The following is a 12883-nucleotide window of genomic DNA, read 5'->3' on the forward strand; positions in this document are numbered from 1 at the left end:
ACCTTTAATACAGCCAGATGCAGAATTAACTGTTTACTATCGACTTATTATAACTGACTTCACCAACACCTAAAGTGATGATTGGATGGCCATGAAAGACTAAGGTATTTTTGGCCACGCTGATTGGCAAGTGGCAAGCTCGTTGCCAAACATGTAGATAACAAAGTCGACGGTATCTTTGGCCAAGCTGATTGGCTAGTGGCAAGCTCGTTGCCAAACGTGCAGATAACAAAAGTCAAAGGTATCTTTGGCCAAACTGATTGGCTAGTGGCAATCTTGTTGCCAAACATGCAGCTTGCTGTCGTAACTAGTAATTCTTCAGAGAAATTCAATATCCTATAATTTTGCTTGACAAAACAAATCTGATACAATCTCTTTGCAGATGACAGTGTGAAATTAATTGCCCATGTTTCCTCCTCTGTGACTGTGTCTGTGTTCTGCCTTGTCCCTGAATGTTCCTATGCTGTGTTGTGCTTCAATTACTCATTTATATGCTAGTTTATTCGATAGGGCCAGATACAATTGACTCCTCAGAAGCATTTCACCATCGTGATTTAGCCTATGCTAGTGTACTGCAGCAGTCCCTAAAGTTGTAATGCTTGTTTATAACACAACTCCTTTAGGAAGCATCAGAGGGGCTTCTGAAGGGATTCTGTTTAGTATGTGGCTGTTAGCTGTTGTACATAGTAGTCCTAGCCCTATTGGCCCAGCCAGTGGTAGTGGTAGTGTCAGTGTAGCCGTCCTCCTCTTCTCCTGCTCCCTGTCTGTGGTGTCCCCTCATACTGCATGTTTGGTCCCCTGGCCCCCTGGCCTTCAGCCCTCAGCCTCCTGGCCCTCAGCCCTCACACCCTGTGCTCTGTGTGTCACTACACCTGCTTGCACTTTTATTTACTGTCATTATACCCTGTACAATAAACTGACACAAGCCAACGACACACACAACACGGACATACACTTTAACGTTTCAGCAACTGTTTTGATAGTTAATAATCAAACTGAATAGCTGGTACTGATAAAATAATCGATAAAGAATTGTCGTTGATTGTCAATAGCAGTGCAAATAATCCTTAAAGCTAAGCACTTAGTCAGAAGACCCATGTCACATCGGGCTTAACGGCGGGCTGGCACGTTACAAACAGAGATTCAAGAAAGTTTAATATAAATATTCTCAAAGCAGTAAACCATCATGTTAGATAAAGAAATAAGCAGCATATGTAGCCTGCTTATCCTTACTGCTTCTAAACTGACCGGTCTTGAAATGGTCCGTATTTGGCAGTGCTGCATTGCACAACTCTAGGCTACATTTGTAGCGGTAGCTTATTCAAAGCAATGGGACCTAGGGTATTATCTTTAGCATTAGCCGCTAAGCTACGCTAGTCTATGAGGAGCCACTGGCCTTAGGAAGAATAGGAGCGAGAGGACATGCCATCACAGGATATGACATCAGAGATATATTTAAATACTTCCTGTCTAACCTCTAACCTCAACTGACATTCTACCTCTAACTTAAAAAAGGTTTTAGACTGCGGCAGCAACTAAACAAAAATGTTTTATTTTGTGAAACCTAATCTTTTTAGAACAGCACTGTTACCATTGGAGATATCTCTGAAGAGGGGAAACAAGACTTTAATTATGTTGCTCTCTTCACAGATATCTCCCAAGAAAATCTGGTCGGCCGAAACACCCTTGCGAAAAGTATGACTTCTACTACCCTTCACTTCCCTTTTCTTGTTTCCTGTTATTTTCTTTTTTTTGGTCACATACATTCAGAACCACACACTGCTGTTCTTCTTTAACTACATTGCTGCAAAACTACCTGTCCACATGCACAGTTCCTGTCCTCAGGTGGAGGTAGTGTGTTTAGGTGGCAGGGAGGGGAGGGGAGGGGAGGGGAGGGAAGGGGGGGAGGGCATAGTACATATTACATATTTTTTCTATCATATGCATGACCCCGAAAAGTGACAATTCTGTATCGGTAGCGGAATGCTGAGTATTTTTTTCCAAGATGTGCCAGCGTTGATGTGCAGATATGGGTGTGAAGTGCATGCTCCCATGGCCTGCTATACAGAGCAGACTATACCATTTTAAATCATTTCAAATACTGCATCTGTGCTTGATTGAGCTTGTATTTTGCCATGGAACCAGTAGAAAAGCCTTGAAAGTGTAAACCTCACACACCTTGCCCTCCAGGCAGGCTAAAGCAAATGCTAAAAGTATTTGAAAGATTTCAAATAGTATTTGAACCCAGGTTTGATACAGAGCCAGTAGAGAAATAGGTCATAAGGGTTTGCATGTTTTTCAGAACCCTTCCCGCCCTGCCACATCAACCAACAACTAACTAACCGACTGGCCTGAGCCAGTTCCATTACTCACTCCAGCTCACATACACACACAAACACGCACATGCACACACAAACACGCACATACACACACACAAACACGCACATGCACACACAAACACGCACATGCACACACACACTGCAGCTCCTCTCATCCGGGAACTCATCAATGTTTCTCTCCACATAAATGAATGACATATGATGTGCAGTTTCTGGGTCGTGAAGGCACAATAAGGCATAATTATGTTTTCCCATTTCAAGAAGAACAGTAGGTTCGGGGGGCAGTAGCCTAGTGGTTAGAGCATTGGGCCAGTAATCAAAAGGTTGCTGTTTTAAATACCCGAGCCAACAAAGTGAAAAATGTGAGGTTTTTTTCCCTGGTAATTTAACCAGGTAAAACTCCAGACCTTATACGGTATAACGTAATTAATCTATTGTAAAAAGGTTTAATATGGGCTATGATGGGACCAGAGTTTTTCTAATCAGGTCACATGGTAAAAAAAAAAAAAATCCTTGAAAAACTCCTTTGCCTTGGGGAGGATGAAAACCCTGTCAAACTGCAGCAACCTTGTATTTGTTCATGTGAATTATATGTTAAAGAAGGAATAGGTCGGTTTCCTATACACAGACACAGAGAAAGCAACATGATTGGACAATAAAACTCACAGGGCTGAGCTTGCTTTATGTAGGTTTGCATCGTGTAGTCTTGCCCTATGCAACTGTAGGGCTAATAAAAAATGAACTCACAGTCTATGTCAGCTATTGTGTTTATTGATTAATTCCAGTTAATGTTTCATATGGTATGTATTAATTTGTGGATATCCATCACTCATTTCGTCTGATATGTTACAAATTACAATTCATATTATATGTTACAAATTTGCAAAACATAGAATATGTTACGGATTTGCTAAACATACAATATGTTACGAATTAGCAAAACATATGATATGTTACAAATTCTAGCTAGGTGGCTAGGTGGCTAATGTTAGATGGCACGCTAACGTTAGCAAGGCTAGGGGTTAGGGTTAGGGGTTAGGGTTAAGGTTAGGGTTAACTTTAGGAATAAGGTTAAAGGGTTAAGGTTAGGGTTATGGAAGGGTTAGCTAAAAGGGTTAAGGGTTAGGGTTAGGCAAAGGGTTAGCTTTAAGTGTTAAGGTTAGGGTTAGGGTTAGGGGAAGGGTTAGCTAAAAGGGTTAAGGGTTAGGGTTAGGCAAAGGGTTAGCTTTAAGTGTTAAGGTTAGGGTTAGGGTTAGGGGAAGGGTTAGCTAACATTCAAAGTAGTTGCGAACTAGCTCAAAAGTAGTATGTCGTTTCTAATTAGCTAAATGCTAAAGTTGTCCGTGATGAGATTTGAACTCGCAATCTTTGGGTTGCTAGACGTTCGCGTTATATGCCCGTCCGCCCGCCCGCCCGTCCGTCCGTCCGTCCGTCCATCCATCCCTCCCTCCCATCCACCCCGACCAATCACCCTCCTTTAGTTTTTGCCTTAAGTATCTATCTGTCTTATATCACCATAGGAAACATAACATATTATACTAAATGGTGTACTCAGATTTACGTACAGAATAATACAAAATGGTCTGAGACCAGGTTGCAACCGGAGGAAAGTGGAGAGCACGCCTTGAGCTTTGTGTGTTGTGCCTGGCCCGCTTCGACATGCGATTTCCATGAATCTGATTGGTCAAGACACGCAAAGAGCATGCAGCAGCACTCCGATGTGAAGGACAGAGAAATTGTGACAGTTGACAAATCATGAGCCAAATCGGTCCAAAAAAACAGCACTGTGCCCCTCTTTTTAACGCTTTGCATCAATATATTTTATTAAACTAAATCAAAAGTGGTGTGGCTCCACACCTGATTGGAAAGTACTGTGGCAAATGTTGCCTCGCCACACGTTTTCCGGCGGCCCTTGTGTGTGTGTGTGTGTGTGTGTATGTGTGTGTGTGTGTGTGTGTGTGTGTGTGTGTGTGCATGTGGCTGAGTCACAGGATGGGCTGTGCTATATGTATCCTCTCTGCGTCCCTCTGATGTCCCTCTCCCTGGTCGTAATGACACATGACTGATGCTAGTCTACGTCTGGCTGGCAGGCTCCCCCAGCACTGTGTCTAGCTGTGTGTGTGTGTGTGTCTTCTGCCTGGCAGTCTCATAGTGCTGTCTCATTAAAGGGATACAGAGAAAAAGGTAAATGCGACGTTTGAGTGTGTGCGTGTATGTGTGCGTGTGTGTGCGTGTGCGTGTGCGTGTGTGTGTGTGTGCGTGTGTGTGTGTGTGTGTGTGTGTGTGTAGGGTTAGGGAGGTCGGTGCGGTCATTGTTGCTGAAATAGCTCCCATCATCGCCCTCTGGTAGCACTCATAGTTTATTCATTCTCTCCCCTTCCCTCTCCTCCATCCCTTTATTTCCTTCATCCTTCCCTCTCCTACATCCCTTTATTCCCTTCATCCTTCCCTCTCCTCCATCCCTTTATTCCCTTCATCCTTCCCTCTCCTCCATCCCTTTATTTCCTTCATCCTTCCCTCTCCTCCATCCCTTTATTTCCTTCATCCTTCCCTCTCCTCCATCCCTTTATTCCCTTCATCCTTCCCTCTCCTCCATCCCTTTATTTCCTTCATCCTTCCCTCTCCTCCATCCCTTTATTTCCTTCATCCTTCCCTCGCCTCCATCCCTTTATTTCCTTCATCCTCCCTCTCCTCCATCCCTTTATTTCCTTTGGGTTTGGGTCTGTGTGCATGCACTCTCTCCCCTCTCCCAAGTGGAAATGCTCCATATCTCTAAAAGGAGAAGCACTACCTTTGTTATTCTTACCCACTCCTCCTTCAACCCCCATCCCCAATACACTACATTGGAGCCCAGAAGTAGGCTAACGCTAAGCGTTAACAGCATTTCCATGTTTAAAACATATCTGTGGAGAGAGAGAGAGAGAGAGAGAGAGAGAGAGAGAGAGAGAGAGAGAGAGAGAGAGAGAGAGAGAGAGAGAGAGAGAGAGAGAGAGAGAGAGAGAGAGAGAGCGAGAGAGAGAGAGCAAGAGCGAAAGAGAGAGAGAGAGATGGCTTTGGGTTACAGGTTACAGAGAGAGAGCTAGCCAGGCTGGGGTTGGGTTGTCGTTGGTGGTGAGATGTTTTTATTCTTTACCCACCACCAACCCCTGTCTTCAGAGGACTGTTTTATCACAATGCTTCGTAATATTAAGGTCAGTCTTTTTTTAATATTATAAATATTATTCAATATTTTTAGTCCATTTGACAACAAAATGTACTGTGGCAGTGAAAGGGTTAATATTGGTATGTGGATCGTGTAGCACATTCGCTTTATACCCTCATGATGCCAGATCCTGTCTGTTAGCTTTACACCCTCATGATGCCAGATCCTGTCTGTTAGCTTTACACCCTCATGATGCCAGATCATGTCTGTTAGCTTTACACCCTCATGATGCCAGATCCTGTCTGTTAGCTTTACATCCCCATGGTGTCAGATACTGTCTGTTAGCTTTACACCCCCATGGTGTCAGATACTGTCTGTTAGCTTTACACCCTCATGATGCCAGATCATGTATGTTAGCTTTACACCCTCATGGTGCAAGATCCCGTCTGTTAGCTTTACACCCTCATATTGCCAGATCCTGTCAAGTACTGGGGATAATTTATCCTGAAAGGTAGTAACACAGGGACAGTGGTGTGTAATGTGTGTGTCTCTGTGTGTGTGTGTGTGTGTGTGTGTGTCTTTCTATAGTTCTTCAGCTGTGTCCCTGAATTAGAGTAAGGAAGTGAGAAAGTGTGAATGTTACAAGGGCAGATAGACTGGGACAGGACAACGTCAGAGTGACCAGCGAGTGGCTGATGGAAGCATTCTGAGATTCACAATTGGGCTGGGATAGAGAGACTGGCATGGTAAAGACTTAAAGCAGATCAGTCACAAGGACAATGTTATAGACTTAGCAAGAGCAGATCAATAGTTCATCATGTGTGAACAACTCGTACACTGAGAACAGTAGGATCCAGTGAAGACGTCAAGCACATTGAGAAGTGTGTGTACACTACTAATGCTGGGGTAGATTGTGTGTTTGTTGGGTTACAGTAGCTACTGGGTCCGTGAGAGCTGGAAATCACTGCACTGGGCCACCCCCTGGCATGTGACGGAGGAAACAAGATCTGGATAGGGGCTGTGTGTGTGTGTGTGCACGTGTGCGCGTGCTGGCGTGTGTGTGTGTGTCGGGCGTGCTGGGTTTCAGCTGGGCAGAGAGAGTTATGGTGGTGTTGGATGGGGGTTTGGGGTTGGGTATAGGGGGGCCTGGAGCCTGGGCACAGACCACAGACGAGAGGGGAGAGCATTGGCTGGGCCAGAAGAGAGGACAGGAAGAGAGACGGGGACTACCAGTGTCAGAGTGTGTGAGAGAGAGAGAGCTACAGCACTGAAGACCAACAGGGAAACGATTAATACACTCTCACAGGTGGAGTATTATGGTAAAGGTTTTAGTGGGTCAATTATTTGTCTGCAAACTGAAATATTGGGTGCATATTGTTATTTTAAGCCTGAGTTTAGGGTCTTCAAACGTGTTGCTTCATTTACTGTGAGTTGTGTGTGTATTTGTGTGCACACTATACAATAGCCTATGTGTTGGCATGCTCTCTAATTGAGGTCAACTATTTGGAGGGGTAAAGTATTCACGTTAGTCCATGGTGTTTTCATGGGGTTACAGTATATAGTGGTTAACTGTCACCTTACAGTGTCTATGACTGAAATTGATGAATTAGAAGTTGTTAACTGGCAATGGTTGGGAGAAGTTTGAAGTGTGAAGTAAAGTACTGTATGACAGAGCTATTTTGGTTCAGGAGCAGCGCTCAGGTGCCTGGTGGACATATGAAGAAGAGATAGGATTTCTGTTTCAAACAGGATGGGACCAGAGAGAGAGAGAGAGAGAGAGAGAGAGAGTATCTGCATGCATTTCAGGTGCTGAAATGACTATTTGAACAGGGAAGTGCAGAGTTAGAGTTGACACATTACACAGAGTACCAAGACATCATACATCTTATCACTGGAGGTGTTAATGCCACTGGATTCTCACCAAGTCAACTTCTTCCACTGACAATGTATGGTGCTCAGAGCGTTCAGTAGAAACTACTCCAGACTTCTTATAATCTACAGTGGGGAAAAAAAGTATTTAGTCAGCCACCAATTGTGCAAGTTCTCCCACTTAAAAAGATGAGAGAGGCCTGTAATTTTCATCATAGGTACATGTCAACTATGACAGACAAAATGAGAAATAAAATTCCAGAAAATCACATAGTAGGATTTTTAATGAATTTATTTGCAAATGATGGTGGAAAATAAGTATTTGGTCAATGACAAAAGTTTCTCAATACTTTGTTATATACCCTTTGTTGGCAATGACACAGGTCAAACGTTTTCTGTAAGTCTTCACAAGGTTTTCACACACTGTTGCTGGTATTTTGGCCCATTCCTCCATGCAGATCTCCTCTAGAGCAGGGATGTTTTGGGGCTGTCGCTGGGCAACACGGACTTTCAACTCCCTCCAAAGATTTTCTATGGGGTTGAGATCTGGAGACTGGCTAGGCCACTCCAGGACCTTGAAATGCTTCTTACGAAGCCTCTCCTTCGTTGCCCGGGCGGTGTGTTTGGGATCATTGTCATGCTGAAAGACCCAGCCACGTTTCATCTTCAATGCCCTTGCTGATGGAAGGAGGTTTTCACTCAAAATCTCACGATACATGGCCCCATTCATTCTTTCCTTTACACGGATCAGTCGTCCTGGTCCCTTTGCAGAAAAACAGCCCCAAAGCATGATGTTTCCACCCCCCATGCTTCACAGTAGGTATGGTGCAACTCAGCATTCTTTGTCCTCCAAACACGACGAGTTGAGTTTTTTACCTAAAAGTTCTATTTTGGTTTCATCTGACCATATGACATTCTCCCAATCCTCTTCTGGATCATCCAAATGCACTCTAGCAAACTTCAGACGGGCCTGGACATGTACTGGCTTAAGCAGGGGGACACGTCTGGCACTGCAGGATTTGAGTCCCTGGCGGCGTAGTGTGTTACTGATGGTAGGCTTTGTTACTTTGGTCCCAGCTCTCTGCAGGTCATTCACTAGGTCCCCCCGTGTGGTTCTGGGATTTTTGCTCACCATTCTTGTGATCATTTTGACCCCACGGGTGAGAACTTGCGTGGAGCCCCAGATCGAGGGAGATTATCAGTGGTCTTGTATGTCTTCCATTTCCTAATAATTGCTCCCACAGTTGATTTCTTCAAACCAAGCTGCTTACCTATTGCAGGTTCAGTCTTCCCAGCCTGGTGCAGGTCTACAATTTTGTTTCTGGTGTCCTTTGACAGCTCTTTGGTCTTGGCCATAGTGGAGTTTGGAGTGTGACTGTTTGAGGTAGTGGACAGGTGTCTTTTATACTGATAACAAGTTCAAACAGGTGCCATTAATACAGGTAACGAGTGGAGGACAGAGGAGCCTCTTAAAGAAGAAGTTACAGGTCTGTGAGAGCCAGAAATCTTGCTTGTTTGTAGGCGACCAAATACTTATTTTCCACCATCATTTGCAAATAAATTCATTAAAAATCCTACAATGTGATTTTCTGGAAAAGAAATTCTCAATTTGTCTGTCATAGTTGACGTGTACCTATGATGGAAATTACAGGCCTCTCTCATCTTTTTAAGTGGGAGAACTTGCACAATTGGTGGCTGACTAAATACTTTTTTCCCCCACTGTATCTGTCAATGAACTGCATTACTGTATTATTCAGCTTCAATAATAAATGAGTTTAATTAATGATAGGGATGTTTGCCCAGCATGGGGGGTTAAAAGGTCAATGTCACTTTAGTGTGTCTATCATCAGCATTTCGATTTGATTTGACTCAGAATTTGGTTTATCGTGTCTTTGCACATACACACGCTCATGCGCGCACATACACATGTACAGTCGTGGTCAAAAGTTTTGAGAAGTATTGGTCTTCACAAAGTTTGCTGCTTCAGTGTTTTTAGATATTTTTGTCAGATGTTACTATGGTATACTGAAGTATAATTACAAGCATTTCATAAGTGTCAAAGGCTTTTATTGACAATTACATTAAGTTTATGCAGAGTCAATATTTGCAGTGTTGACCCTTCTTTTTCAAGACCTCTGCAATCCGCCCTGGCATGCTGTCAATTAACTTCTGGGCCACATCCTGACTGATGGCAGCCCATTCTTGCATAATCAATGCTTGGAGTTTGTCAGAATTTGTGGGGTTTTGTTTGTCCACCTGCCTCTTGAGGATTGACCACAAGTTCTCAATGGGATTAAGGTCTGGGGAGTTTCCTGGCCATGGACCCAAAATGTTGATGTTTTGTTCCCCGAGCTACTAAGTTATCACTTTTGCCTTATGGCAAGGTGCTCCATCATGCTGGAAAAGGCATTGTTCGTCACCAAACTGTTCTTGGATGTGTTGGTACCATTCTTTATTCATGGCTGTGTTCTTAGGCAAAATTGTGAGTGAACCAACTCCCTTGGCTGAGAAGCAACCCCACACATGAATTGTCTCAGGATACTTTACTGTTGGCATGACACAGGACTGATGGTAGCACTCACCTTGTCTTCTCCGGACAAGCTTTTTTCCGGATTCCCCAAACAATCGGAAAATGACTTTACCCCAGTCCTCAGCAGTCCAATCCCTGTACCTTTTGCAGAATATCAGTCTGTCCCTGATGTTTTTCCTGGAGAGAAGTGGCTTCCTCGCTGCCCTTCTTGACACCAGGCCATCCTCCAAAAGTCTTCGCCTCACTGTGCGTGCAGATGCACTCACACCTGCATGCTGCCCTTCCTGAGCAAGCTCTGCACTGGTGGTGCCCTGATCCCGCAGCTGAATCAACTTTAGGAGACGGTCCTGGCGCTTGCTGGACTTTCTTGGGCACCCTGAAGCATTCTTCACAACAATTGAACCTCTCTCCTTTAAGTTCTTGATGATCCGATAAATGGTTGATTTAGGTGCAATCTTACTAGCAGCAATATCCTTGCCTGTGAAGCCCTTTTTGTGCAAAGCAATGATGACGGCACGTGTTTCCATGCAGGTAACCATGGTTAATAGAGGAAGAATAATGATTTCAAGCACCACCCTCATTTTAAAGCTTCCAGTCTGTTATTGTAACTCAATCAGCATGACAGAGTGATCTCCAGCCTTGTCCTCGTCAACACTCTCACCTGTGTTAACGAGAGAATCACTGACATGATGTCAGCTGGTCCTTTTGTGGCAGGGCTGAAATGCAGTGGAAATGTTTTTTTGGGATTAAGTTCATTTTCATGGCAAAGAGGGACTTTGCAATTAATTGCAATTCATCTGATCACTCTTCATAACATTCTGGAGTAGATGCAAATTGCCATCATCAAAACTGAGGCAGCAGACTTTGTGAAAATTAATATTTGTGTCATTCTCAAAACTTTTGACCACGACTGTACAAACACACATTCCCAGACAGAGAGAGCATCTGCATTTCTTGGCAGTCAGAGAGGCTGAAGTGGATGGCATTGATTTAAGCTTCTCTTTTCTCTCCCTCCCTCCATCCTTTCCTTGCTTTCTCTCCCTCCATCCTCTCTCCATCCTCCTCCTCATTCTCATTCTATCGCTCTGTGTTCATCATTCATTAAGACTGTGTGTCTGTTCCTGTTATTCACAGACACACTGTCTTAATGTCAGAGCTATTGGAGTCACGGTCAGAGAGATATTCGACACACACATGCGCACACACATACATACATACATACACACTCTCTCTCCGTCAGAGGTGGATCGTTGATTGGTCTCATTGCGACAGTGCATTCTGTTGATCTGATCAGTTGGGGGATTCATTGTATGGGCCCACAGCTTCACCTTGTGGTTAGTTTGAGTCATTTATATTTTAGTCATTTAGCAGACGCTCTTATCCAGAGCGACTTAGTGAGTGCATACATTTTTATTTTTTATTTTTTCATACTGGCCCCCCCCCCGTGGGAATCGAACCCACAACCCTGGCATTGCAAGCGCCATGCTCTACCAACTGAGCTACACGGGGCCCTAAAACACAACAGAGAAAACATCTACCTTGAGGACCTATCTACAGTATGCTCACTGGCCCTGGTTAGGAGGACACCATTTGGCACAACAACGTATTGTGGAAGTTAAAGTAATATGGTGGGAAGCTATCCATGGGTTTCTACTGTCAGTAGCGTGAAGACCATTGAGGCAAGGAGAGGAAGATAGGTAAGAGGCTATGTGGGTCTATTGTACTGTACTCACCTTCCATTCCTCCCTCCCATAGATTATTTTGTCATGTAGACATATAGATTTCATTAGGCAGCAATGTACATTCAACTAATCCATACTCATGTATAATTCATGTTTAGTTCAATTGGTTTTTATATATTCTCCTATATCGCCTAAAGTGACTGACCTTGGGAGACTGAAAGTCAGAGTGTGTGTGTGTGTTTGTGTATGAGAGACAGAGAGAAAGAGGGAGAGAGAAAGAGAGAGAGAGACTGAATGAAACAAAGAGAGAGAGAGTTAGCGCAAGAGAGAGAGAGAGAGAGACTGAATGAAACGAAGAGCGAGAGAGTTAAAGGAAGAATAACTGAAGTTACCTTTCTGACAGAACTTGGACTTAGATTAATGACTGTCCGTGTGTAATTAATTCATGGTGAGCTGCTGACAGCAAGCACACGCACGCACACACACGCGCACAGGTGCATGCATGCGCACGCACAGCCAAATAGACAGCAGCTGTGTGCGCGCGTGTGTGAAATTAAACCAGAGTGAGCTCCTGTCTCTCAAAGCAGTTAGAAGAAGATAACACTGGGATGCTCCTAGAGAGCCCTAATGGATCTCCTCGCCTTGTCTGGTCTCGTTCCACCTGGTCTCATCTGGTCTGGTCTGGTCTCGTTCCGTCTGGTCTGGTATCATCTGGTCTTGTTCCGTCTGGTCTGGTCTGGTCTGGTCTCATCTGGTCTGGTCTGGTCTCGTTCCGTCTGATCTGGTCTGGTCTCATCTGGTCTCGTTCCATCTGGTCTGGTCTGGTCTCATCTGGTCTCATCTGGTCTCGTTCCGTCTGGTCTGGTCTGGTCTGGTCTCATCTGTTTTGGTCTGGTCTCGTTCCGTCTCATCTGGTCTTATCTGGTCTCGTTCCGTCTGGTCTGGTCTGATCTCATCTGGTCTGGTCTGGTCTCGTTCCGTCTGGTCTGGTCTGGTCTGATCTCAGCTGGTCTCATCTGGTCTCTTTCCTCAGAGGAACACAGTAAACACACACATAGGGCACCACAGTAAACACACACATAGGGCACCACTAGGCCAGGGCTCTTCTCTAGGCTGCCCTAGTCTCCCGGGGGGAAGATGACAAATCCTACATCTAACAAGCAGAAAATAACTCAAAACAGGCAGCCATTTTGCTCGTTGTTGTGTCGCTACGATAGTCAGAAGAGTTGGCTAAAGCACAGATGGGTCCAGGGTAATATACAGTGGGGAAAAAAAGTATTTAGTCAGCCACCAATTGTGCAAGTTCTCCCACTTAAAAAGA

The 12883-nt window shown here is 44.3% G+C and overlaps 1 protein-coding gene across 4 annotated transcripts in view; it reads left to right on the top strand.

The window, feature by feature from the left end:
• Positions 1-12883, top strand: part of LOC121548702 (serine/threonine-protein kinase PAK 5-like) — a 98847-nt gene that overhangs the window by 48082 nt on the left and 37882 nt on the right. For 2 of the 4 annotated variants that reach the window (XM_045210173.1, XM_045210174.1), the window contains exon 3: positions 1651-1695. The exons of 1 other annotated variant lie outside the window; for it this stretch is intronic. In XM_045210173.1, the coding sequence (XP_045066108.1) occupies positions 1651-1695 (45 nt within the window). Of the gene's footprint in view, positions 1-1650; positions 1696-6717; positions 6801-12883 lie in introns of those variants that run through there. One more of the 4 variants, XM_041860233.2, reaches the window with a different exon arrangement.

This window comes from Coregonus clupeaformis, chromosome 33, assembly GCF_020615455.1.
Source record: "Coregonus clupeaformis isolate EN_2021a chromosome 33, ASM2061545v1, whole genome shotgun sequence".
Lineage (NCBI taxonomy): Eukaryota > Metazoa > Chordata > Actinopteri > Salmoniformes > Salmonidae > Coregonus > Coregonus clupeaformis.